This window comes from Barbus barbus (assembly GCF_936440315.1).
Source record: "Barbus barbus genome assembly, chromosome: 3".
NCBI classification, from domain to species: Eukaryota; Metazoa; Chordata; class Actinopteri; order Cypriniformes; family Cyprinidae; genus Barbus; species Barbus barbus.
Window position 1 is genome coordinate 767,722 of NC_136731.1, and position 26,491 is coordinate 794,212.

Sequence of the window (26,491 nt, forward strand, 5' to 3'; positions counted from 1 at the left end):
AAATTGTCCAGATATCCATTTGAGTTTAAGTAGTTGTTCAGCTGATTAAAAACTACCTTTTCAATAATCTTACCTATGAAAGGAAGATTTGATATTGGTCTATAGTTGCTCAATATGGGATAATGTGTCTGGTGAGATGGGCTCTGGCTCTGGTGTTTCCGGTGACTGTGATATGTCGTCCTGGATGTTTTCCAGAAAGTCTACATAGTATACATAGAGTTTAGGATAAGGAACATTAACATTGTTGCTGTTTGATTACATGGTGAAGCCCCCATGGTGGAGAAAATGAATCGTAGCTGGAGATGATAATCGCAGGTTAGAACTCTAATCCCTGATGTGTGTTTAAAATTAAGTGGTGCAACACAACTCGATTTAAAATAAAATCCAGATCAAAAAACATTGTTTCATTTAATCCTTGTTGGTGCAACCCACCCTTACTGATATACATTTTAAAACAGAGAAAGACAAATGAATCAGAATCAGAAAGACCTTTATTTACACACAAGCAATTTATCTTAGTGTTAGAGGAGTTTCCAGTACAGAAAGTACAAACATAGTACAGACATGCATCAAAGTAAGGTAATAAAACACTAATGTTAGAGAAAATAGAAATAGTAATAAAAATATACAGAAAAAGGACAAATGTCCATTGACAGAACTGTGAATTTACAGAAGGTTTGATGAGTTATTTACAGATGTGCAATACTGACGTGGGATATGAAAACTTATGAATGATAAACTGAATAATGATAGTCAGATATTCAAAATGAGTAGAACAATAAAATGATTAATAAAAACATTCATCTGAAATAATCAACTATCTGTTTCATCAATTATCATTTAACTCGAACTACTACTCTGTAATTACTCTAATTTCAGACATGCATTTTTTTTTATGACTGGTTAGAGTAGAAAAATGAGTGAAACTCGTCCCACATGAATGGCAGTGATACGGCTTCTCTCCAGTGTGGATCCTCTCATGCATTCTCAGATAATCGGAGCGTTTGAAGCTCTTGTCACAGTGTGAACACTTGTACGGTGTTTCTCTCATGTGAATTTTCCTGTGCAATTTCAGTGCACCATCTCTATAAAAACCCTTCCCACACTCAGAGCAAACATGATCCTTCACACCGCTGTGTCGTTTCAGGTGTTGTTTTAAAGTAGCCAACTGACGAAAACTATTTCCACATAAAGAGCACACATAAGGCTTCTCCTTTGTATGAACTTTTTGGTGATTCTTCAGGAAATTTGCCCTTAAAAACTTCTTATCGCATTGATCACAGCTATATAGCCTTTCTCTAGAATGAATAAGCAGATGTTCTTTCAAAACACTTGGTGTTCTGAAACTCTTCCCGCATTGATCACATGTGTGTGGCTTTTCTCCAGTGTGGACTTTCATGTGTTCTTTAAGGCCTCCTTTTTGTGTATAACTCTTCCCACATTGAGCACACGTGTGCGGTTTCTCTCCGGTGTGAATCGTCATGTGTTCTATAAGGTTTCTTTTATATGGGAATCTCTTCCCGCACTGATCACATGTGAACAGCTTCTCTCCAGTGTGGACATTCATGTGTATTTTAAGGTTTATTTTTCGTGTGAAACTCTTCCCACATTGATCACATTTGTGCAGCTTTTCTCCAGTGTGGATCCTCATGTGATCATTAAAAGTAACTTTTTGTAAGAAACACTTCCCACATTGATCACATGCATATGGTTTATGTCCAGTGTGGATTTTCTTGTGTTTGCTAAGGTTTCCTTTATATGGGAATCTCTTCCCGCACTGATCACATGTGTATGGCTTCTCTCCAGTGTGGACTTTCATGTGTTCTTTAAGGTTTATTTTTCGTGTGAATCTCTTCCCGCACTGATCACATTTGTGTGGCTTTTCTCCAGTGTGGACCCTCAAGTGTTTGTCCAGGTTTCCTTTGTATGGGAAACTCTTCCCACATTGATCACATGTGTGTGGCTTCGCTGCAGTGTGAATTTTCACGTGTTCGGTACGGTTTCTTTTTATTGTGAAAATCTTCTCGCACTCATCACATGCATATGGCTTCCCTCCACGATGAAATGTTATGTCAAGGTCAAGATTCTGCTTCCATGAGAAACTCTTTCCACAGTGAGAGCAAGTGAAACATATATTGTCGTTTTTCAATAAGGAGCTCCAGGATATCTCTTCAGTTTTGACCTGATGTTTCTCCCCCGCTTCATCGACTTCTTCAATCGCCTTGTTCTCTTCTATCAGACCTAAAATGAAAGTCAAAAGTTTTATTTTCAGGAAATCACTAAAACATTACTAAAATAAAATAAAAAATCAAAGAGAGAAATGTGAAAGGAAAAGCACTTGTGAATCCTGACGTAACAGTAGAAATATGAGCATTCTGATGCGTTCATTTGAATTGTTGAAATGTTATTTCAATAATTGCACAAATTGCTGCAAGACTGCACAAATTGAACATTTTTGTAATGAGAACTACTAACTATATATATATGTTTCATTAACTATATTTTAAGTCAGGGATGTAAAATGTTTAAAATTTTAGTAATATAAATATAAAATGGTTCAGATTGTCACGTCGCACACAGCGGGGAGGAGCGAGGAGACGTAGAATACCTTAAATAAACAGTATTTACTGACCAAACCAAAGGGAAAACGAACAGAACAAAGCAGGAGACCTGGTAGACATACAATGCCAAACACAGGACACTACAGTGTTAGTTATAGGAGCCAAAGTGTTTGACAGGGTATTTGCAAAATACAGACGTCCAAAAACTAGCACTTCAGTCTTGGAATCATTTAATTGAAGTTAGTTATCCGCTATCCAACTTTTAACTTCACCCAAACAATCAAATAATGACTGGAGGGATGTATTCTAATCAGACTTAACAGGTAGATAAAGCTGTATGCCATCTGCATAACAATGATACGAAGTCTGATGCTTACGAAAAATATTAGCCAAAAGGAAGGAGATAAAACAGAAGAGGGCCTAAAACAGATCCTTGTGGGACACCACATGTACATGCAGCAGAAGAGGAAGTGATGTTATCAATTTCTACAGAGAACGTTCTCCCCTCGAGATAGGACGCAAACCAGTTTAAAGCTGTTCCCCTGATGCCAACATACTCGAGACGTTTCCAATACCTTGAAAAGAAAAGGAAGCTTAGAGACAGGACAATAATTAGTTAAGAGCAGAGGATCTAAAGTAGCCACCGATGTCACATGGACTGTTTTACTGATGTATTTAATACGTTTCTGGACCTGGGAACATTTCAGTGGCATTGCTGTCTATGGAGGCTCAGATAGCTCGCCGATTTCAACAAAAATATCTTAATTTGTGTTCTGAAGATGAACGAAGGTCTTACGGTGAGTAATTAATGACAGCATTTTTATTTTGGGGTGAACTATCCCTTTAAGCCTTGTCTGCGTGTTTGACCGCCGCTGTTCTCCGGGACATGTTTTGAGTTCTCTTGATCTCTCTCTGGAGTTGGTTTGTTTTTTTTTCAAGTTTTATTTTGTCTCATTTGGTTTTGGTTTTATTTTGTTCCAACCAAGGTTATTATAGTTTTTAATTTTTAAATTTGTTTTATTTTAATATCCTTTTATGAAATTCAGTTTTGTTTTTATTGGTTTCATTCATATTTTTGTTAGTTTTAGTTTAGTTTTTATTTTGTGAACACATTTTTATTTAGTTTTTATATAGTTTTAGTTTTAATTAAAGTTAAGCAGAATCAACAGATCACTTCCAGAGCGAAGGCCAAAGAAAGACTTAGTAAGGCAAGCATTTAGCGACACAAAATTAACGCACGCTGAGATTGGTGTATATTTGTATACTTTTACCATCTAATCAAAGGAAGCAGTCAGGTCTTTTTACTAAATAAATCTACATAAGTTGCTCTTAATGTCATATCTAATGGTGTGTTGAATTATTTCATATAAATGTAACCTAATTTGTTTATATTTTATGTCTTTTGTTATTTAACCATAATCATGATATTATAACTGCCGTGTCTTGCTCATTTTTCCGTGAACATCTGCATAAAAATCATAACTGGGTCTAATGAAATTCTATTAAGTACTGCTGGTGCACGTTTACCAGCCTCATAGGCTATATTCTTCAGCCAAGGGAACATAATAATTATGAAAACTATTGTGAGACATTTCATCGAGCTATCCCCCTCTGACTGTTGTTTTTACAGCACTCCTAGACCAACATGGTGGTGGCTTAGCCACTGTTTTTACAAACTCGTTCTTCAAAAACATCAGAGCTGGACATTTAATGAGGATCAAATGAGTGCGTTCAGCTTTGAGAATGAAAACCAACCTGTTTGTTCCTCAGTCTCTTCTTGTTTGATTGTGAATGTTTCTTGGATCTTTATGTCTTCACTCTCCTCTTTAATAAACTCCATCTTTATAATCGTGAGTCACATATATCTCAGTTGCTTCAGCAGGAGTTTTTCTGTGCGTTTCAACACTTTCCTGTTCAACATTATGAGAGAAAACAACAATGCAGATTAAATACTGAATGCATCTCAGTCAGCGCACTAGTTCAGTGGTCAGCGCACTAGTTCAGTGGTCAGTTCACTAGTTCAGTGGTCAGCTCACTAGTTCAGTGGTCAGCTCACTAGTTCAGTGGTCAGCTCACTAGTTCAGCGCACTAGTTCAGTGGTCAGCTCACTAGTTCAGTGGTCAGCGCACTAGTTCAGTGGTCAGTTCACTAGTTCAGTGGTCAGCTCACTAGTTCAGTGGTCAGTTCACTAGTTCAGTGGTGCGCGCTAGTTCAGTGGTCAGCTCACTAGTTCAGTGGTCAGCTCACTAGTTCAGTGGTCAGTGCACTAGTTCAGTGGTCAGTTCACTAGTTCAGTGGTCAGCTCACTAGTTCAGTGGTCAGTTCACTAGTTCAGTTGTCAGTTCACTAGTTCAGTGGTCAGCGCACTAGTTCAGTGGTCAGCTCACTAGTTCAGTGGTCAGTGCACTAGTTCAGTGGTCAGTTCACTAGTTCAGTGGTGCGCGCTAGTTCAGTGGTCAGCTCACTAGTTCAGTGGTCAGTTCACTAGTTCAGTGGTGCGCGCTAGTTCAGTGGTCAGCTCACTAGTTCAGTGGTCAGCTCACTAGTTCAGTGGTCAGTTCAGTAGTTCAGTGGTCAGTGGTCAGTTCACTAGTTCAGTTGTCAGTTCACTAGTTCAGTTGTCAGCGCACTAGTTCAGTGGTCAGCGCACTAGTTCAGTGGTCAGTTCACTAGTTCAGTTGTCAGTTCACTAGTTCAGTAGTTCAGTGGTCAGTTCAGTAGTTCACTAGTCCAGTAGTTCAGTGGTCAGTTCACTAGTTCAGTTGTCAGTTCACTAGTTCAGTTGTCAGCGCACTAGTTCAGTGGTCAGCGCACTAGTTCAGTGGTCAGTTCACTAGTTCAGTTGTCAGTTCACTAGTTCAGTAGTTCAGTGGTCAGTTCAGTAGTTCACTAGTCCAGTAGTTCAGTGGTCAGTTCACTAGTTCAGTTGTCAGTTCACTAGTTCAGTGGTCAGTTCAGTAGTTCAGTGGTCAGCTCACTAGTTCAGTGGTCAGTGCACTAGTTCAGTGGTCAGTTCACTAGTTCAGTGGTCAGCTCACTAGTTCAGTGGTCAGTTCACTAGTTCAGTGGTCAGCGCACTAGTTCAGTGGTCAGTTCACTAGTTCAGTGGTCAGCTCACTAGTTCAGTGGTCAGTGCACTAGTTCAGTGGTCAGTTCACTAGTTCAGTGGTGCGCGCTAGTTCAGTGGTCAGCTCACTAGTTCAGTGGTCAGTTCAGTAGTTCACTAGTTCAGTGGTCAGTTCACTAGTTCAGTTGTCAGTTCACTAGTTCAGTTGTCAGTTCAGTAGTTCAGTGGTCAGATCACTAGTTCAGTGGTCAGTGCACTAGTTCAGTGGTCAGTGCACTAGTTCAGTGGTCAGCGCACTAGTTCAGTGGTCAGTTCACTAGTTCAGTTGTCAGTTCACTAGTTCAGTGGTCAGTTCAGTAGTTCACTAGTCCAGTAGTTCAGTGGTCAGTTCACTAGTTCAGTTGTCAGTTCACTAGTTCAGTAGTTCAGTGGTCAGTTCAGTAGTTCAGTGGTCAGATCACTAGTTCAGTGGTCAGCGCTCTAGTTCAGTGGTCAGTGCACTAGTTCAGTGGTCAGCGCTCTAGTTCAGTGGTCAGTGCACTAGTTCAGTGGTCAGCGCACTAGTTCAGTGGTCAGTTCACTAGTTCAGTTGTCAGTTCACTAGTTCAGTTGTCAGTTCACTAGTTCAGTGGTCAGTTCAGTAGTTCACTAGTCCAGTAGTTCAGTGGTCAGTTCACTAGTTCAGTTGTCAGTTCACTAGTTCACTAGTTCAGTAGTTCAGTGGTCAGTGGTCAGATCACTAGTTCAGTGGTCAGCGCTCTAGTTCAGTGGTCAGTGCACTAGTTCAGTGGTCAGCGCACTAGTTCAGTGGTCAGCGCTCTAGTTCAGTGGTCAGTTCACTAGTTCAGTTGTCAGTTCACTAGTTCAGTGGTCAGCACACTAGTTCAGTAGTCAGCTCCCTAGTTCAGTGGTCAGCGCACTAGTAAGGGAGTCAAAGTGAGAGTTAATCACATCACATTAAATCACTTGATTAAACACAGTAGCACTACAATTGAATAAAAGAACACATTATACAGACATTTCGTATTTAGTTATGACTTATATTTGGTATTCATTTCCTTTTTAATTATATTATATATCACACTTTGATCTAAAAGCCGGTTTGTAAAAGTTATCATCACACTTTCGTTGTTTTGGGCAGCTGTGTCTCGACAGCGCGCGGTGATTCAAGAGAGTCGACTCACTGAATCATTTTAGTGAATCAGTTGAGTTTGTGAAAAGCTGTTTCTCTATCACTAACGTTACTTGCGTTTATTCACACTAAACCGATTCACGATATAGGATTAGATTAAATAATATCCTAACAGAATAAAGCATTGCAGTGTTGCCCTCAATAATTCTTTCTGCACTGCTTGTGAATTGATTGAACGGTGTATATGGATTAACACATTAACAAAACGCTTTAAAAACACAAACCTTTCTGCAGCTCTGATGCTGGAGCGCGACGCAGGCTTATGACGTCACATCACCATACCAAAATAAAAGTCCCGTTCGCGCTCTGATAAATTATGATATATAATAAAAGAGCTGAATCATTGGTGATATGTATTGTCCAATGATGTGATAAAAATATTAAGTACTGCTAATGAAACAGTGTCAGATTTTGTCTTAAAAAAACTGTAATGTTTTGGTGCAGTGATTTATACCAGATCTAAATTAGATTAAAATGCAAATAATGTCAAATTCACGGGTTATGAAAAAAATGTGTAAAAAATGTGTTTGTTAAAATGCTAATGAGCTCTGCTGACCCCGCCCCTCTCCCTCCGTGGGGTGACGCAGATCTCTGAGAGACGGTACACTTTTCATCTTGAAACTTGCTAACTAGGAAAGGTTATTTGCAAAGATTCATTAAGAACCCTTATGCTCACTTCTTCTGTAGGTGAAGCTGGATCATGAGTAATTTGCGTGAACATTTAGGCAGAGTCATGTAGTACACACCAAACACAAACTGGAGGAGGAATTCATCTTATTTTCTGCAGCAATGCAGAGTGAGCCTGCGATGATGAAGACAAAATCAGACCAGGGATGTCTGAGAGGCACTTCAAATGATTTAAATGTCAAATCAGCTGAACTTTTTAATTATTAACATTTGACATATTATTTACATTGGTAATCATGAAACTGGCATACTGACCACACTTTCTTCCTGTTTTCACAAATCCTCCAGTCCTGCTGTATCTGCGTCTATTTTATTATTCTCCTTTTTCCTCCAGTCAAAACAATAAATATCATACCAGGGCTGTACGTTAACTTATTTGCATATAGCACTGGTGCTACAGACGTGGACGGTCTTTACATTAATGTTCTGTACAGGGCACACAAAATCCAAACCTTATCGTTTTCAGACAAACATTTTCTTTATTTGAAAAAAAAGGCCAAAACAACACCAGGTTTGCTGTGCTTGTTTTTTTATATATATATATCAATAGGATTAATAACAATTATGGACATTATTATTAAAAAATACAAACATTAAACATATAAGGAATATTACTTTTTTAATAACACTATTTCACTATAATATACAAAAGTGAGTGTTTAAGAATAAATATAGCTGCAAGATATCTCCAAAAGGACAGGAAGTAGTTATTCTGTTTATGATATCAGCTATTGATTAATGACTAGTGATTATTCCAATAGTGACTATTTAAATATTACTAGTAAGCATTCATTAGATACTAGTACTTATTCGTTAGATACTAGTACCTGTTTAATAGTACTTCTTTATTAGACGCTTGTATCTTTTGTAATTATTACTAGTAACTATTCTTAATTTACTAGTCAGATCTGCTTTTTTACTCGTCTTATGTTATGACTAGTCGAATGACCACGGTAGAGTACAATTAAATATTTTACTAGTAAAATAAAACAATCTTACTAGTAACATTTCAAATTATTACTAGTGTCTAAATAATGTGTACTAGTATCTATTGAATAAATACTAGTAGCTAATCAGTAAGTACTAGTAAAAGAATCTGTTTAACAGGTACGAGTAATAGTATATAATGATAATAATAAGAGCTAGTTTCTAATGAATACATACTAGTTTGTAATAAATAAGAGTAAAAATAATGAGAAACTCTCTCATTATAATGACTTATATATCTCAGTACAAATGATAAAAATAATAATAATGACACAGTTTCCAAGCAGATACCAATCATCCAGCATACTGGTCGACATAGCTGTTAGAAAAGTAACTTAAGCACATAAGGATGGCATTGTTACAGTGATTTCAGACTGTGTTGATCTGGGTTCTCCGCTGCATGGGTCCTCACGTGTCGATTCAGGAGACTTTTAATAGCGAAACTCTTTCCGCACTGATCACACGTGTGCGGCTTCTCGCCGCTGTGCATCGCCTCATGTGTTTTCTTATTTGTTGACTGACTGAACGTCTTGTCACAGTATGAACACTTGTAAGGTTTCTCTCCAGAGTGAATAATCTGATGCCGTTTTAACGAGTATGCTGAAATAAAAGTCTTGTCACACTCGAAGCACATATGAGCTCGTACACCAGTATGAATTTTCTCATGTTTGCGTAAATATGGCAGCAGTGAAAAACTCTTTGCACATACAGAACATGCATGTGGCTTCTCCTCTGTGTGAACCTTCAGGTGCGTCTTCAGGCCCGACTCCCCAAGAAAGGTTTTGCTGCACTGATGGCATGCGAACGGCTTCACTCCAGTGTGGCTCCTCGTGTGACTCTTCAGACTGTGTTTGTGTGGGTATCTCTTTCCACACTCATCACATGTGAACGGCTTCTCTCCTGTGTGGATTTGCATGTGTCTCTTAAGGTGTGAGTATTGCATGAAAGTTTTCCCACACTGTTCGCAGGTGAACAGTTTCTTTCCAGTATGCACTTTCAAGTGAAGCTTAAGATTTGGTTTGCATGTGAAACTCTTCCCACATCGATTGCATGTGAATGGTCTTTCTCCAGTGTGCATCCTCATGTGAATCTCAAGACTTTGTTTGCTTCTCAAACTCTTCCCACACTGAGTGCAGGTGAAACATTTATGTTTTTCATGATGTTTCTCCTCCACTTCACTCTCATCGTTCTCTTCCATCAGCTCTGAAATGAAATAAAAAAAGCTTATGTTTATTACCAATGCAATCTCAAAGAGAGATTTATGAAGTGATAGGACAAAAGTGAGCCCTGATGTAACAAAGTAGGCAACTGATGTACAACATTATGATCACTTTTATCAATTAATAATTATATGTTCCTGAAACTTCGTATGAATGAGGTCCACTGATCTTACAATGATTAAAACGTTACAGACACCAATCACGCATTAAATATATTTGATTAATGATGTGGTGGCTTCTGCCGCTGCTATGAGAAAGTCTTGAGGTTTTGAAGCCAGAAGATAGACTTTATTATCAGAGACAATGATGTGTCTGCACACTCTTTATACAGGTTTCCATAGACGATACATATCATTCAGGCCCTCTGATCTATAATAGAGAACTGGATTGCTCATGACATAAAAGTGTAGCCGTCACCATATTAGTATTCCCATACGTTCTATTGAATTAATAGGAAATCGCACGATTTTAATGAGAAAATATCACCTAACAAGTCACTGTTTTAATAGCTAATGTATCCTTGATCAAATTCTTGCAACATCCTGAGCATATGAAATGTTATTTGTTTAATGTCTGGAATTACCAGTTTATTAAAAAGTAATGTGCATACATTATAGTAGCGTACCTCAGATGAACACGATAAACATCGGACAGACAAAATCCTTAACATATGTATTACAAATGACAAAGTCCTCATTCTGAAATCTGAATCAAGATTGCTTTGTATACACCTAATTCACCTTCTACAGATATTCAACGTTTATGTAATTTTGTTAGTGTTTTTATTCATCCAGTAGGCTGACTGCAAATTATTAATTTGTTTAATCATTATAAACTGTTTACTTATTAATTAATTTTTCTTTCAATTAACAGTATTTAGACAAGAATTACAAATATAGAAGCTAGCTATAAACGACAAGCCAAAACAAATTCATTTAGGCTAAAACGAAACTGAAACCAACGTTGGGTCTCTCATTCGATACAAAATCAAATGTTTCCATATTCGCAATGTATTTGAATGCCAAAATATTATTTATTATGTACAGGTGCATCTCAATAAATTAGAATGTTGTGAAAAAGTTCATTTTTTTCTTATAAGTTATTTCAAAAAGTGAAACTTTCATATATTTTAGATTCATTGCCTGACCTGAACCCCATAGAGAATCTCTGAGGTATTGTCAAGAGGAAGATGAGAGACACCAGACCCAACAATGCAGATGACCTGAAGGCTGCTATACGAGCAACCTGAGCTTCCATACTGTCAGTCCTTGTCTTGTGTTTCCCCTCCTCTCGGGTCTCTATTTGGCCATCCTCGTTCCTTTGATTAGTTGATTAGTCCCCAGCCCTGTGTTTAATTACTCCGCACCTGTTTCTGTTCTTCCTTGCTAATTTCCCAGCGTTAATAAGCCCTGTGTTTCCCAGCCCTTGTGTCCGGTCTTAACGTCAGATGTGTTCGTCTCTCCCCATGCCCCCTGTCTGTCTGCTGAATCTAATAAACAAACCTTATTGGAACTTCCACGTCTCCGCACCTCCTTGTGTCCCGAGAGGGAACGTGACACATACCACCTCAGCAGTGCCACAAACTGATCACCTCCATGTCACGCAGAATTGAAGCAGTAATTAAAGCAAAAGGAACCCCTACCAAGTATTGAGTACATATACAGTAAATGAACATACTTTCCAGAAGCCCACAAATTCACTAAAAATGTTGTTTTTTTTTATTGGTCTTATGAAGTATTCTAATTTGTTGAGATAGTGAATTGGTGGGTTTTTGTTAAATGTGAGCCTAAATCATCACAATTAAAAGAACCAAAGACTTAAACTACTTCAGTCTGTGTGCATTGGATTTATTTCATACACGAGTTTCACAATTTGAGTTGAATTACTGAAAGAAATGAACTTTTCCACAACATTCTAATTTATTGAGATACACTTGTAGTTCACAGGAAAGATTTGTTTTTATTTTTTATAAATAAATAACTATTTCTATAGTCAATTATTAAAGTATTACATGTTACACGGGCTGATTTATTTTTATGTTGTAATTCAACATGTCGAATCGGCCAAAAACAAGCCGACGAGGACCAACGCCGCGGAACACACTGAGAAGAATTTGTCGGCCAATGAACAAAAACTGCCCGACGGCCGACCGTCGACTTGGTGTGTGCCAGGCTATATATATATGTGACTGTGGTGGTTATTTGCAACCATACTCCCCCCGGAACCCAAAAACTCGTGGTTTCCCGCACGCTGCCCGGCGGGTCATGGAATGCCGGGTCGGCATCGTTTACGGTCGGAACTACGACGGTATCTGATCGTCTTCGCACCTCCGACTTTCGTTCTTGATTAATGAAAACATTCTTGGCAAATGCTTTCGCTTTCGTCTGTCTTGCGCCGGTCCAAGAATTTCACCTCTAGCGGCGCAATACTTAATCATGGCCCCGGGTTCCAGAAACCCACAAAATAGAACCGGAGTCCTATTCCATTATTCCTAGCTGCGGTATTCAGCAGCGACGGGCGGCCTGCTTTGAACACTTGAATTTTTTCAAAGTAAACGCTCCGGGCCCCTGACCGGACACCCAGTAAAGGGCATCCGGGGGGCGCCGGGAGGCAGGGTCCGGGACAGGCGGTGGCTCGCCTTGCGGCGGACCGCCAGCCCACTCCCGAGATTCAACTACGAGCTTTTTAACTGCAGCAACTTTAATATACGCTATTGGAGCTGGAATTACCGGGGCTGCTGGCACCAGACTTGCCCTCCAATGGGTCCTCGCCCATGGGTTTAGGATACGCTCATTCCAATTACAGGGCCTCGAAAGAGACCTGTATTGTTATTTTTCGTCACTACCTCTCCGAGTCAGAAATGGGTAATTTGCACGCCTGCTGCCTTCCTTGGATGTGGTAGCCGTTTCTCAGGCTCCCTCTCCGGAATCGAACCCTGATTCCCTGTTACCCGTGGTCACCATGGTAGGCGCCTAAAGTACCATTGAAAGTTGATAGGGCAGACATTCGAAAGAATCATCACCCGAGGTTATCTAGAGTCACCAAAGGGTCCGGGGCCGCAGGCCGGATCCCCGAACCCCGGATTGTTGGCGAGTCGGGTGGGTGGTCACATCTTTTATTGTCCTGGACAGACACACTGGGACAAACAGGACCATAGGCTGACTAAACTGAAGCTCAAGGAGATGCATGACCAGGGTTGGGTACCGAACTCGGTTCTTTTAAGGGTACAGACCGAATTACGTCGGTACTACAGAGTATCGATTCACATTAAATCATTCAGTACCTGAGAACGCATTTGGGCGCATACGAGAGAGAGAGAGAACCTGTGACATGATGTCACCCCTGCAACTCTTTAAAACACAACACACAGGGAGGGCAAACCCAAACGTTCTGAGGTGTGCTTATATTTGTAGGGTCATATGGTTTCCCCAAAAATGCGGACAGGATGGCAGAGTCCATTCATAAAAACGTAGTTTACTCTAAAGCGCGGAATGCCACGGAATTCGTCAATCTTTTGATGAATAGAAGAAGGTCTCACTTAAGTGGAATCGTGATATAAACTAGTATATGTGAATATTAAAATGCAAAAAGACGGTTTAAATATGAATCCTGCATGTTCCGTTAGCCTCGGTATGTATGAATGCCGGAGACGTGGTTTAGTTTACTTCACAAATACTGAAGCACACGTGAACTCACAGTGATTTTCAGCCTCTGCATCTCACTACATGAACACATGAACTTACAGGCTTCACTTCATGACAATTTACAGTTTTATTTGAGAAAACTAGAATCATATCATACTGTACACACACAGAAACTTCACGGCAACCGGTCAAAATAAAAGTGCAGAAATATATTAATCGTACTTTTGTACAGTATAATGTACGTCTTTATATATTCCATTTACTAACAAATGTAAATAAAACAATTAAATGATATTAAACAATTATTACCACTACATTATCCACTTAATTGTAGAAAAAAATACAATCATTAAAACTCTTTTAAAGGAATATTCACTGAATTTTTCTACCATGTATTAATTTTAACAGTAAACCTCTGTTTGTTTGCCAAAAAAATACACCGTTACACACACACATCTGACATGTAAGGGATGATAAAGGATTTTAATGCACGATGTGGAGGCAAAGAACCTCCCGACGCGAAAGTGCATTCAAATCCTTTAATGCATGGCTAGCCATTGATTATCCCTCTTATTCCATGGTCATTTTCCAAGTAACAGACTAGTTAAAACTTGTCTTGCTCTTTGCAGCGCAATATTTGAACCAATGGGTAAAAAAAAAAATAGTTATTTTCGTCAGTTACGGCTTGTTAGCTCGGTAAAACCTCATTTATTTGAATGAATTATAGCATGTATTTCAATTAATTATCGATCAAGAGAGACAGATGACAGTTGTGTGTACCTGCTTGCTGCGTGTCTCTCTCTACAAAAAGATTATATATACACTATATTGCCAAAAGTATTGGGTCACCCCCTTCTAATGAACATTACTTTAGTAATTTCTGTGAGTACAAGTCTTGTGTGCTTCTAATATTATTGAAACAGTTTGGACAGGACCTTTTCTATTCTAACATGACAGTGTCTCTGTGTATAAGACACGGTTCAGAAAGACATGATTGATTGAGTCAGTGTGGAAGAACTTGACAGGTTGTTAAATATGCTGAATATATTGTTCAAATATTTATAAAATGTGAAACTGTGGCTAATCTTATTCGCAGTCTAGCGTTTTGCATCTGCATAACATAGTGAATTATTTTTAACATGCAATGATACAAAATAAAACCAAACAAGATTTGTAATGAGGACAAAAAATGTAGACAAATAAGAATGATATAGCCCACATCTCTCACAGCATGCGCGTGAACACGCAAAATCTTGCTCTCTGCATGAATTTCTCTCTCATTTCAAAATATGAAATACAGTTGAATGAAAAACATAGCGATTTCCTTCAAATTTCTATTGAAGCACGTTAATGCAGTAAAATACAGACCTAAACACACAACTTAAACAGGGTTTTGTTCTTTTGATAAAAACTTCATTTTTTCATGGTAAGGTTGACATTTGCATGGAATTGTTCATATTTAGATTCTAAGAGCGTGTCATTGACTGTTTCACACTGAACTTCTTTACTTTATCAGGATTTATTTGCAGTTGTACTCGGTTGTAATTTTGAAACACAACTGAAGACATGGTTGCTGATTGTTACTTTTGTTGTTTGCACTATTTGTAAAGAGAATGCAAACAGATATTCAGGAGCTCTCTCTGCAGTTTTCTCGGCCTTATTGTCTAATGATAATAAAGTCTCTCTTCTGGCGTCAAGATTTCGAGAGTGATTTCTGATAGCAGCGGCAGAAGCCACTAAAATTTGTTGAAAACAAAAAAAACATTTTGTACTCACTTGTGACCCTGGACAAAATTTGAAAGCTGAATAAATAATCTCTCCATTGATGTATGGTTTGTTATGATAGGACAATATTTGTCTGAGATACAACTATTAGAAAATCTGGAATCTGAGGCAGCAAAAAAATCTAAATATTGAGAAAATCTCCTTTAAAGTTGTTCAAATGAAGTTCTTAGCAATGCATATTACTAATCAAAAATGAAGTTTTGATATATTTATGGTAGGAAATTTACTAAATATCTTCATGGAACATGATCTTTGCCATAAAAAAAATGATAATTTTGTATTTTTTGAAATTGCTACAAATATATCCATGCTACTTAAGACTGCTTTTGTGGTCCAGTGTTACATTTAATAGTTTATCATCAGTTTCTCTAAATATGATGCAGTGCTTGAGTCTTTATAACATGCATCATGAATGAAGAATAAAGACCAACCTGTTTGTTGTTGAGTATCTTGAGTGTGTTTGATTCTGCAGGATTCTGGATCTCTCATCTTCTCTCTGTCCTCTTTAATAAACTCAGTCTTTGATCAGATTTCAGCTCTTCCTGATGATTTTTTGTCATTTATTGGTGAACTATTGTGTGGTAAGAGGTGCGTTTCTGTGAAAAAAACAAAAACATATATCAGTTACTGAATTTGTTCTTATACTCTTTTTGTTTAGAAAAAAGAAAGGAAAATTGCACCTTTAGGAGTACAACAGCTCGTCACCGGGACTGTGTCAAAGGGACAACTTTGTAGCTACGGGTACATGCTAGTACCAGAAAAGTACATATTACTGCCTTAAGGGTACAAATGACTACTTTAACATACTAACTGATACATATAAGCATATATGTCTGTCTGTTTATCTACTGTACAGTAGGTGATGCCAATTCACAAATGATGTATATCACTAACCCTATCATTATTCTGCTTCTTTGTTCAAATACAGCCAGATTTGTAAAAATATAGAAATACAAAATAATGTAATGTAATGCAAATAATGTCAATTCTTCCAAATATAAATGGTAGGAAGAAGTAGAAAGGATAAACAGACATAAATGTACAGATTTATAACAACAAATCCCCTCAGTCTGTTGACACCAAAGAAATGAGTTTAAGTGGCAATTTCAAGTACATTTCTTGCAATATTATTATTTCTCAAAATAATACAAAAACATCACCCAATACAGCTAAATAACTACAGCAGCACAAATTAACTTAGTTTCTAGTACATTTCTTGCAGTAACTAAGAATATTTACATGTTTCATTTGTGCAGAAACAATCATAAAACCTCCAAAAACCAAAAGCACCAAAGCAATATTTAATGTGTTCAGCATCAAACTATATTGCTATTTAACAGGATTTGGTGAAGTATTAAGCAGTATCTGTTCCAGTGTATTTGAGCGATGTAAAGTAACTAAAAGATTTGCTCAAAGTAAGAAATAAAAGCAGAGTATAGCATCTGAAACTTTGACATGCACAGTTGTCACTGCAGACATGGAAAGCATCAGAATAACGCAGTCTGAGCCGCTGAGGTCTGAATGAATGGATCATATTGTCCTCATGCTGATTACTTCAGGAGGAAGATGCCAGCAGCGCTGAACCCGATCAACACAAGACACAAATGAGCCTGTAATATGTCGCTTACACAGACTGTGTGAATGTGTTTGATAGTGTAGATATGAGAAATACCGTGAGCTGCTTCGACGCTGAGTGAAGGCAGAGCAGGACAGTTTTACGCCCTTGTTGTTCCTGAAGTGTCCAGTAGAGGAGGCTGGACAGTATGAGCCATCCAGCTATCTTCTTCTTGCTTTACGGCGGATCGCAGACTTATAAGTGCATTACCGCCACCTATCTTTGAAATGGACCATTCAACTCATCTTCAGACACCTTCCCTTTCTCTTCTCTCTCCTCCACCCTCCCAGAGTCTTCATAGAGCTTCATTCGGCTCCTCCGTCCACCCTCATCCTCTCGAGCGGGATTACAACGAGAAAAGAGAAAGTAACTCACACTCGCTTGTTCAGACCCATTCTTCCTAGATATTGCAACAATAATGATTTGATATTTCTTTCCGGATTTAATAAATTCTTAATTGTAAACTGTTCACCCTTATTCTCTAGTTCCTGCAGTACATTATAACATGTTTCAGTAACATCACATGCCTCACATAACCCTGTCGGATGTTTATTTATTAAATGCTTTGTATTGTTCAAGCTCGTATGTCCCAATCATAACCTAATCATGTTTTCCTCCCCTCTGCTCCACTGATGACTGAATATGATACAAATGCCTACCTTTGGTGTCTTTGTCCCATAACTGCTGCCATAACTTCCACATGTTTACCGTCCTCAGTCTTGTTGCTCTGTAGGAATAGTGCTTTAAGCAGCAGAAGTTTGTAAAGTGCATTGTGTTGCAGGCTTTCAAGAAAACAGTGATAGAAAGAGTAACGGGTAACCAGTAGAGCTTTAGCTCTAGCAACATCTTCTTTTTAGCGTTTATTTCACTCACTAATACGATAAAACACAGTGCGTTATCCTATAGCCTAAAATAAACGCTAAAAAGAAGAACAGAGAATTTCCTGAATTTTCTCAAATAAAATAAAAAACGATAGTGTTTCAAGAGGAGAAGGTAAAAAACAAACAATGTACCGTTATGTTGTCATTCCTTTGCAATGTTATAATAGATTATATAAAATAATATATAATTCTTAGTGTTAAGAATGAATAGTACACAAACACATTTCCAAAACTGTAAAAGGTTATATTTAAAAAGAAAGCATTCATTAACTATTTTATGATAAACATTTAACTGTCTTAAGTGCACTCATTTATTTAGCCTATAAATAATAATAGTAACTAGGGTGAAGTCTAAATGGGCCATGTTTTGGTAAATGACTTATAATACCATCAAATAAGCTGTGCATAGATCTACTGATATTCTTATAAATTAGCATGGGACTCTTAAATATATTTATATTTTCTAAACGTGAAAAAGTATAAAAGTTTTAAAATGATGAGAGTTAGAGTATATATATATATATGTATGTGTGTGTGTGTGTGTGTGTATCTTTCCATTTTTTTCAATTGACAGTTGATGTGTTGGCAGCAAATTGCTTGTTCAGTTAAAATGTCAATGAAAGTGTTGTCTCCATTAAATAAATGAAAGAAAAAAATGTGTTGCCATCTTTATTTAAAAAGTTTAAGGCAGTGGGGTAAGAAATTTGCTTGCGTTTACTTTTATTTTATTTATTTCATGTCCCCTAATCACAAATTCAATAAGGAGCGGGATGAAGATCTTTTTACCTGGCATTTGCCATTTATAAATATATATGTGTGTGTGTATACGTATGTATATGTACACTATATTGGCAAAGGTTTTAGGACACCCCTCTGAATCATTGAATTCAGGTGTTCCAATCACTTCCATGGCCACATGTGTATAAAATCAAGAAGCTAGGCATGCAGACTGCATTTGTGACAGAATGGGTCGCTCTCAGGAGCTCAAGGAATTCAAGAGTGGTACCGTGATCGAGGAGTGTGCGATATTACCATATTTGATCATGAACGATTAAAATGACGATCTGCCTTTTCAGAGAGATCGTTTAAATATTATTACTTGCCTATAAGGCCCTAAATGGTTTAGCTCCTGCGTATCTAACTCGTCTTCTACCACGCTATAATCCAACCCGCTCCCTAAGGTCACAAAACTCTGGACTTTTGGTAGTACCTAGGATAGCAAAGTCCACTAAAGGAGGTAGAGCTTTTTCACATTTGGCTCCCAAACTCTGGAATAGCCTTCCTGATAACGTTCGGGGTTCAGACACACTCTCTCTGTTTAAATCTAGATTAAAGACACATCTCTTTAGCCAAGCATTCACATAATGCATCTTATAATCTTGTACTGCAGTTATATCTGATCAAATGTACATTATTATTATTCTTTAGCTTGGGTTGAACAAATCATTTCTGCTTAGATGGAACAGTAGCTACGCTAATTATGTCTCTATTTGTTTCTCTGTTGATTAACATCCCGTGGTAACTAGGAATGACAGAAGCTTCAGTCTGGATCCAACCCTTAAATGATCTGAGATGACCGAACACCTGAGATGGAGGATCAGCGCCGGGAGATGACGTATGTGTCCCTGATCGTAGGCAGAGGCCAGACACCTGGATGAACGCCAGAGACAGATCCCCATTGAGGACCCCGCCACTTAGACAGCCATCGGAAAAGACCACTGGAACCAGCTGAGCCCATTCAATCTGACTTGCTGCAGTTGGAATTGAACTGCTGGTTTGTTTGGCCAGAGGAGAACTGGCCCCCGACTGAGCCTGGTTTCTCCCAAGGTTTTTTCTCCATTCTGTCACTGATGGAGTTTTGGTTCCTTGCCGCTGTCGCCTCTGGCTTGCTCAGTTGGGGACACTTCATTTCCAGCGATATCGTCGACCTGATTGCAAAGACACTATTTAAACTTATTGACACTTTATTTTCCTTTTTTTTGATATTGTGCAGTTGCTTTGACACAATTTACTTTGTAAAAAGCGCTATATAAATAAAAGTGACGACTTGACTTCTTACCACATCCATTGATAGTGAATGCAATCTTGACATTATGGATAAACAGGAAAACTTTTTCCTTACTGTAGGATATTTTAGTCTCAAAATTGAATTAATAAGAATATTAAAATTGAAGACAACTCAGTAGTTAAGTTGAACATAATAGTATGTGAAGTATGGTTGAGGGTTTATAACCGGTAAACAATCTGAGAGACAGAAATGGTTCTTTCCTGAATCCGTATGCACGGATGGAACAGTAGAACATCGTTAACACAGTTGTACATATGTGCAATTCACAAAAGCTTTTCAACATATTTGCATTTAAAAGTCATAAGCATATTTCAAAATTTCACAGTATAATTTGGTGCCGTTCTTTCAGAAAGGAAAGATACAGACAAAAAGTACAGGATCGGAAATCATAATGTTACATTATTGAAAATTTATTTTTCTTTTTTACTACAAAACATGTTAAACTTTGAAAAAAAATTGACAATAAATATTCAATAAATTAAAACTTTATTGTTATAAATGTGATTTTATAATATTTTGATATGAATCCAACTGGAAAAACTTGTGAAAATATGTCTTTCAGTTCAAACAGCAAATAGTAGAGCTCTAATGCCATCTACTGGTTAAAGTGAGGATCTTTTTTATTTTAAAAATGCATTTCCTAAAGGATGCACAAAAATGTTACACTGAACCATGTCTAATTATTCATGTTATACTTATGAATGAAAGTTGTGTATAAAAGAAATGTGTCTTTTCATAAAGTGAGTTTTAAACAAAAAGCTGTTTAAGACCCACTTCGAATGTTTACGTGCTTTTCTTCTCTTTCTGCTCTCACTCGCTGTGCTGGAGCAGTTATGAAGTATTGTTCTTTTAAATACTTTCCAGCGTTTCAGAAATAAATATGTATGCAAATTACACCGAAGTACAAAAGTTAAGGTACGGTGTTCAGGAGTGCTCAAAAAGGGTTTAAACACTGAATTTTGAATCGATTTCTTTTGGTAAACTCACAGGTGTGGCATATCAAGATCCTGATTAGACAGCATGATTATTGCACAGGTGTGCCTCAGGCTGGCCACAATAAAAGGCCACTCTAAAGCCCTATTCGCACTCTAAAGCCCCCCCCCCCCCCCCCCCCACACACACACACATCTGAATTTCGTGTGGTGCATTCGCACGGGATAAGCAAAGCCTGTGATTTTACTCCAAATTATACGACCCGCCAAATTCTGGCCAAATCACAGAGATGCCGATTCGCACGGGACTAATATTATCACAGGACCTCGGTGTTCGGTGAAATATGGTAGGTCATTTGCGGGGGAATTTTTACTTTACAAATTACAGACATGGACAATTCGCATGGGATTAAGATCACAGACAGCCTACATAATTATTACAAATGACTGGAGGTCACCAGGTAATACTAATCCCGTGCGAATAGGGCTTATAATGTACAGTTTTATCACACAACACAATGCTACAGATGTCGCAAGTTTTGAGGGAGCGCGCAATTGGCATGCTGACTGCAGGAATGTCCACCAGAGCTGTTGCCCATGAATTGAATGTTAATTTCTCTACCATAAGCCGTCTCCAAAGGCGTTTCAGAGAATTTGGCAGTACATCCAACCGGCCTCACAACCGCGGACCACGTGTAACCACACCAGCTCAGGACCTGCACATCCAGCATCTTCACCTCCAAGATCGTCTGAGACCAGCCACCTGGACAGCTGCTGCAACAATCGGTTTGCATAACCAAAGAATTTCTGCACAAACTGTCAGAAACCATCTCAGGGAAGCTCATCTGCATGCTCGTCATCCTCATTGGGGTCTCGACCCGACTGCAGTTCGTCGTCGTAACCGACTTGAGTGGGCAAAAGCTCACATTCAATGGCATCTGGCACTTTGGAGAGGTGTTCTCTTCACGGATGAATCCCGGTTTTCACTGTACAGGGCAGATGGCAGACAGCGTGTATGGCGTCGTGTGGGTGAGCGGTTTGCTGATGTCAGCGTTGTGGATCGAGTGGCCCATGGTGGCGGTGGGGTTATGGTATGGGCAGGCGTATGTTATGGACAACGAACACAGGTGCATTTTATTGATGGCATTTTGAATGCACAGAGATACTGTGACGAGATCCTGAGGCCCATTGTTGTGCCATTCATCCACGACCATCACCTCATGTTGCAGCATGATAATGCACGGCCCCATGTTGCAAGGATCTGTACAATTTTATAGGTCCCGCCAGAAAGAGATCGGGATGGCCCCCACCCCCTTGGCCTCCTTCAAATTTTCTGTTCAATAATCCGTCCCTCAAATGAAGCTAATTGAATAGCCCTGCTCTAATCCGTTAACATGGGTGTGGAAAAGAATACGCACCACATACGCACTGCAATTGGAGTATGCATCTCAACGTTTTCTTAGGGACAACAAAAATTAAATAAATCAATCATGTTTTTTGTAAGTAAAGTAAAGGACAAATTAAAAACATTGTAAATATGTTTAGACATTGTGGTAGTAATAACTGCCTGTTTTTGCAAAAAGAGTTTCTTTGCCGGTACAAAAAACAACATTTTGTCCAGTAAATTTGATCACGTCACCGGCCAATGGCAGGAGTGGCAAAAAGTTAGTTTTAGACCCTGATTATATACATTAGGGCAGTTCTCATATTAAAAAGGGTTTCAAATTATATTTTAAGATCAATGTAATATGATGGTTTCTTTTGAATTACTTTTGACTTATGGATATAAAACTTTGCTAAGATAATTCACAGATTAATAATGTAAATCTGTTTATCAGAAAAAGATGGGTTTTGAAAACAAAGTAAAATATCATGAGGTTCTAAATTGTCATGTCTGTTTTAAAGTAAACCCAAAAGTAAACCCAAAAGGACAATAGAAAAATAAATGTTCAATATCTTCAACAGATATATTACAAAAAATACATTTATCACTATGAATATATCTGCTAATAGCTGCATTTACAGGATAACATCTGTTTGAAAAGTACTTCTTTTACTTTATTAGAAATGACATATTTATATGGTAACTGGCTAAGTGTTTCCCTCCTCCCTTCTCTCTCCAGTCCAGCAGGTGGCACTAAAACACACATGTTTGCCAAACACTATTAAACCCCAGAGGAAGAAGATTAGTTTCACCATGATCTCTGTTGTTCTGTCATGATGCTGGATAATACAGACTGTTAGACGTGCTTTCTGTTGAAAATTACAGTTTTTGAATCAGATCAGCAAATACAGTCATGGTCAAAAATATTGGCACCCTTGGTTAATATGATCAAAGAAGGCGGTGAAAATTAATCTGCATTGATAATCCTTTTGATCTTTTATTTAAAAAAATCACAAAAATCTAACCTTTCATTGGATAATAAGAATGTAAAATGGGGGAAAATATCATTATGAAATAAATGTTTTTCTCTAATACACGTTGGACACAATAACGGCTCCCTTTGATTCAACACTTTTTGAAAGCTCCATTTGTCAGTTTAACAGCTCTAGATTGTCTCCTATAATGCCTGATGAGGTTAGAGAACACCTGACAAGAGATCAGAGACCATTCCTTCATCCAGAATCAGATTCAGATAACTCACTAAAGCCCGTTTTTAACAGTTCGTTAAACACCTGCTTCAGATTAAGCGGAGCTTCACAATCAGCTAACATCGGCAATCATCGTTCTAAAGTGATTAATCATCGTTAACTATCAAGTATTATAAGCTTGTTTTAACCATATTTAAATTCATTTTAAACCATATAGGGTACAATGATCACTTCAGTCTTTTAATTAGCAATATGCAATGACATGTGTCTTCTCTCTGCTGTGGATCTTCTCGTGTCTTCTCAGATTTGATGACACACTGAATCTCTTGTCACAGTGTGAACACTTGTGAGGTTTCTCTCCCGTGTGGATCCTCTGGTGCTGTTTTAAACAGTATGCTGTAGTAAACGTCTTCCCACACTCGAAGCACATATAATCTCTCGCATCACTATGTGTTTTCTGATGTACTTTTAAATTTCTCAGCAGAGCAAAACTCTTTGCACACACAGAACATGAATGCAGCTTCTCCTTCATATGCACTGTCAGGTGTCTCTTCAGGTTTGATGACTGAAGAAATGTTCTGCTGCACTGATCACATGCGTGCGGCTTCTCTCCGCTGTGGATCTTCTCGTGAATATTTAGATTTTGTTTGTATGTGAATCTTTGGTCACACTGACTGCAAATAAACGGTCTCTCTCCGGTGTGGATCCTCATGTGAGCTTTAAGGTGTGTTGATTGCGTGAAGCTCTTCCCGCACTGATCACATGCATACGGCTTCTCTCCGGTGTGGATCCACATGTGAGCTTTAAGGTGTACTTTTTGTGTGAAACGCTTCCCGCACTGATCACATGCATACGGCTTCTCTCCGGTGTGGATCCACATGTGACTTCTAAGGTGTACTTTTTGTGTGAAACGCTTCCCGCACTGATCACACGTGAACGGCTTCTCTCCGGTGTGATCTCTCATGTGAAACTCAAGACTTTGCTTGAATGGGAAACTCTTTCCACTCTGAGTGCAGATGAAAGATTTCTTGGCTTTTCTTTTCTTTGAAAATGTATTTTTAATCTTTGAGTGACTCAAGGGTTTTTCTCCAGGTTTGTCATGATGCTCCTCCTCCACTTCACTCAGTTCTTCTCTCTCCTCGCTTTCTTCCATCAGCTCTGAAATTAAAGAAAATAAAAGTTCAATTTCAATTTTAGTAAATAAAAAAATAATAATTAAAAGCTACCCTGCTGAAAAAAACAATAGACCCCTGCCCAAACCACAGTAGAAAATGTAATGGATTTAATGGTTATGATGGGAATTGTATTGGTTTTAATGGAAACTATAATGGTGTCTACTGGTATGTGATGGATTCTATTGGTGGGATGTTAAATCCTATTGGAAAAAAGACCAACACACACTACAAAAAAATCTCTACCGGTTGTCAAATTTGTACTGTTTAATCATGTCCTCCAGTTTATCTGATATAGGGTTGTGACGGTGAGGACATTTCCCCACTGGTTAATCGACGCGTGACGACACCAGTATCACCGTGATGGGGGGGAGGTCGTTTGACTTTTCCCTCTTTTCCTTCCGTTATAAACAGATTGTAAAAGCTCTGTGTGCGTTTTACTATCACTTCAAAATTAGCAGCAATTCGGCGTCAAGCAGTTTGTTTGTTATTAGGTCGCTTGAGTTTTCAGGCTTTCCCTCACTTTCCTCCGCTTTTAAATATCCTACCGTTAGCTTGCAAAAGCACTGTGCACATTTTACATTCACTTTTAAATTTACAGCAATTCGGCGTCAAACAGTTGTTTGTTTTTAGTTTGTTTGAGTTTTCCCTCTTTCCTTGCTTAAATAGCTTGTAAAAGCACCTTTTCATTTCAATTTTAAATTAGCAGCAATTCGGCATCAATATCTTGAATTCAATTCAAGCAACAATAAAATACAACATATAACTTTTATTAACAAAACAAATACTAATCTATATCACGCTATATGCCTAATATCAAATAACTTAAATTTTAAATAGTTATACAAAACTGAAAATCAGTAAAGACTGAGGAACAAATAATTCTAAAACGTAGAACGTTTATTAGCAAAACCCTTACGAAAGCTTGAAGGAACAGGTGCTTTTACATTAGGTTTTGAATCTCTTCTGCCATGGTCTCGTCTGCCTCACCTCTCTCTTCTCGTCAGTCCGCTCGACTCTCTCTCCTCGGGTGATAAATGAAATCTGATCTGATCCACGACTGTCGTTCGTTCGGTGTGCTGCATTGAGCTGCCGCGTTCAGCTTTAATTGTAGTGTCTGTTCTCGAACTAAATGATTTTTTTACTATTAAAAGAGCCTAATCTGATATGCATAAATGTTCTAATTGCAATTCTGTAAAGTTTGGTGTTTACTGTTTATTGCTAAAAGAAATGGGAAAAATCACAATATTGTAAACTATATTGAGAAATGTCCAACATTCAGGTAACTTGAAAACCAGATAAAATGTAAAGTAAAAAAACCTGAAATAGTTATCTGATATTGAAACTCAATACGAAAGATTCTCAAACATTTCTTTACTGAAATTATAAGAGGAGTACAAACTGTTTCTCTAAATGTGATGAAGTGCTTGAATCTTTCTAACATGACTGTTCTTCAGCATCATGAATGAAGAATAAAGACCAACCTGTTTGTTGTTGAGTATCTTCAGTGTGTTTGATTCTGCAGGATTCTGGATCTCTCATCTTCTCTCTGTCCTCTTTAATAAACTCAGTCTTTGATCAGATTTCAGCTCTTCCTGATGCTCTGATGCTCCTCTTCACTTCTGAACTGATGGACATCTTCCAGCATTTATTACTGAACTGCAGTGGGAGGAGCTTCACTGATGATGAGTTCCACAGTGGGAGGAGCTTCACTGATGATGAGTCCCAGAGTGGGAGGAGCTTCACTGATGATGAGTTCCAGAGTGGGAGGGGTTTCACTGAAGATGGGAGGAGCTTCACTGATGATCATGTGATTGCTGTGGGAGGAGCTTCACTGATGAATTTCAATGTTGGAGGAGCTGATCTGCCAAAATCTAAAATATATTACTGAGTTCATTTTTATAATGGATAACAGAAAATAAATATTACAGTGGTAATTCTTTCTGATAAAACTAATGGAAGGAAAACAGTTGAAAGCACACAAATATAAACACAGATATCTGTTAGCAACAAAAATCACCAATGACATGAGCTTGAAGTGGCACTTTACAGGAGATCTGAAGACATCAGCATAATAAATGAGGTGAG

General features: G+C 38.2%; 3 protein-coding genes across 3 annotated transcripts; all 3 read right to left on the minus strand.

Annotated features, from left to right (window-relative positions):
* Positions 1-474: 474 nt before the first annotated feature.
* LOC306856459 (uncharacterized protein) lies at positions 475-7,103 on the minus strand. Its single transcript, XM_079395757.1, has 3 exons — positions 7,045-7,103; positions 4,317-4,471; positions 475-2,241 (listed from the first exon to the last, which is right to left on the minus strand). The coding sequence occupies exons 2-3, from the start codon at positions 4,399-4,401 to the stop codon at positions 854-856; spliced, it is 1,473 nt and encodes a 490-aa protein (XP_079251883.1). The 5' UTR covers positions 4,402-4,471; positions 7,045-7,103; the 3' UTR covers positions 475-853.
* An 867-nt stretch (positions 7,104-7,970) lies between these two features.
* Positions 7,971-16,882, minus strand: LOC306856556 (uncharacterized protein). The gene is made up of 3 exons (XM_079395910.1): positions 16,816-16,882; positions 15,575-15,739; positions 7,971-9,697 (listed from the first exon to the last, which is right to left on the minus strand). The coding sequence occupies exons 2-3, from the start codon at positions 15,630-15,632 to the stop codon at positions 8,853-8,855; spliced, it is 903 nt and encodes a 300-aa protein (XP_079252036.1). The 5' UTR covers positions 15,633-15,739; positions 16,816-16,882; the 3' UTR covers positions 7,971-8,852.
* A 6,115-nt stretch (positions 16,883-22,997) lies between these two features.
* Positions 22,998-26,027, minus strand: LOC306856518 (uncharacterized protein). Its single transcript, XM_079395859.1, has 2 exons — positions 25,888-26,027; positions 22,998-24,389 (listed from the first exon to the last, which is right to left on the minus strand). Exons 1-2 carry the CDS (start codon positions 25,943-25,945, stop codon positions 23,476-23,478), a joined length of 972 nt encoding a protein of 323 aa, XP_079251985.1. The 5' UTR covers positions 25,946-26,027; the 3' UTR covers positions 22,998-23,475.
* Between the last annotated feature and the right edge of the window lie 464 nt (positions 26,028-26,491).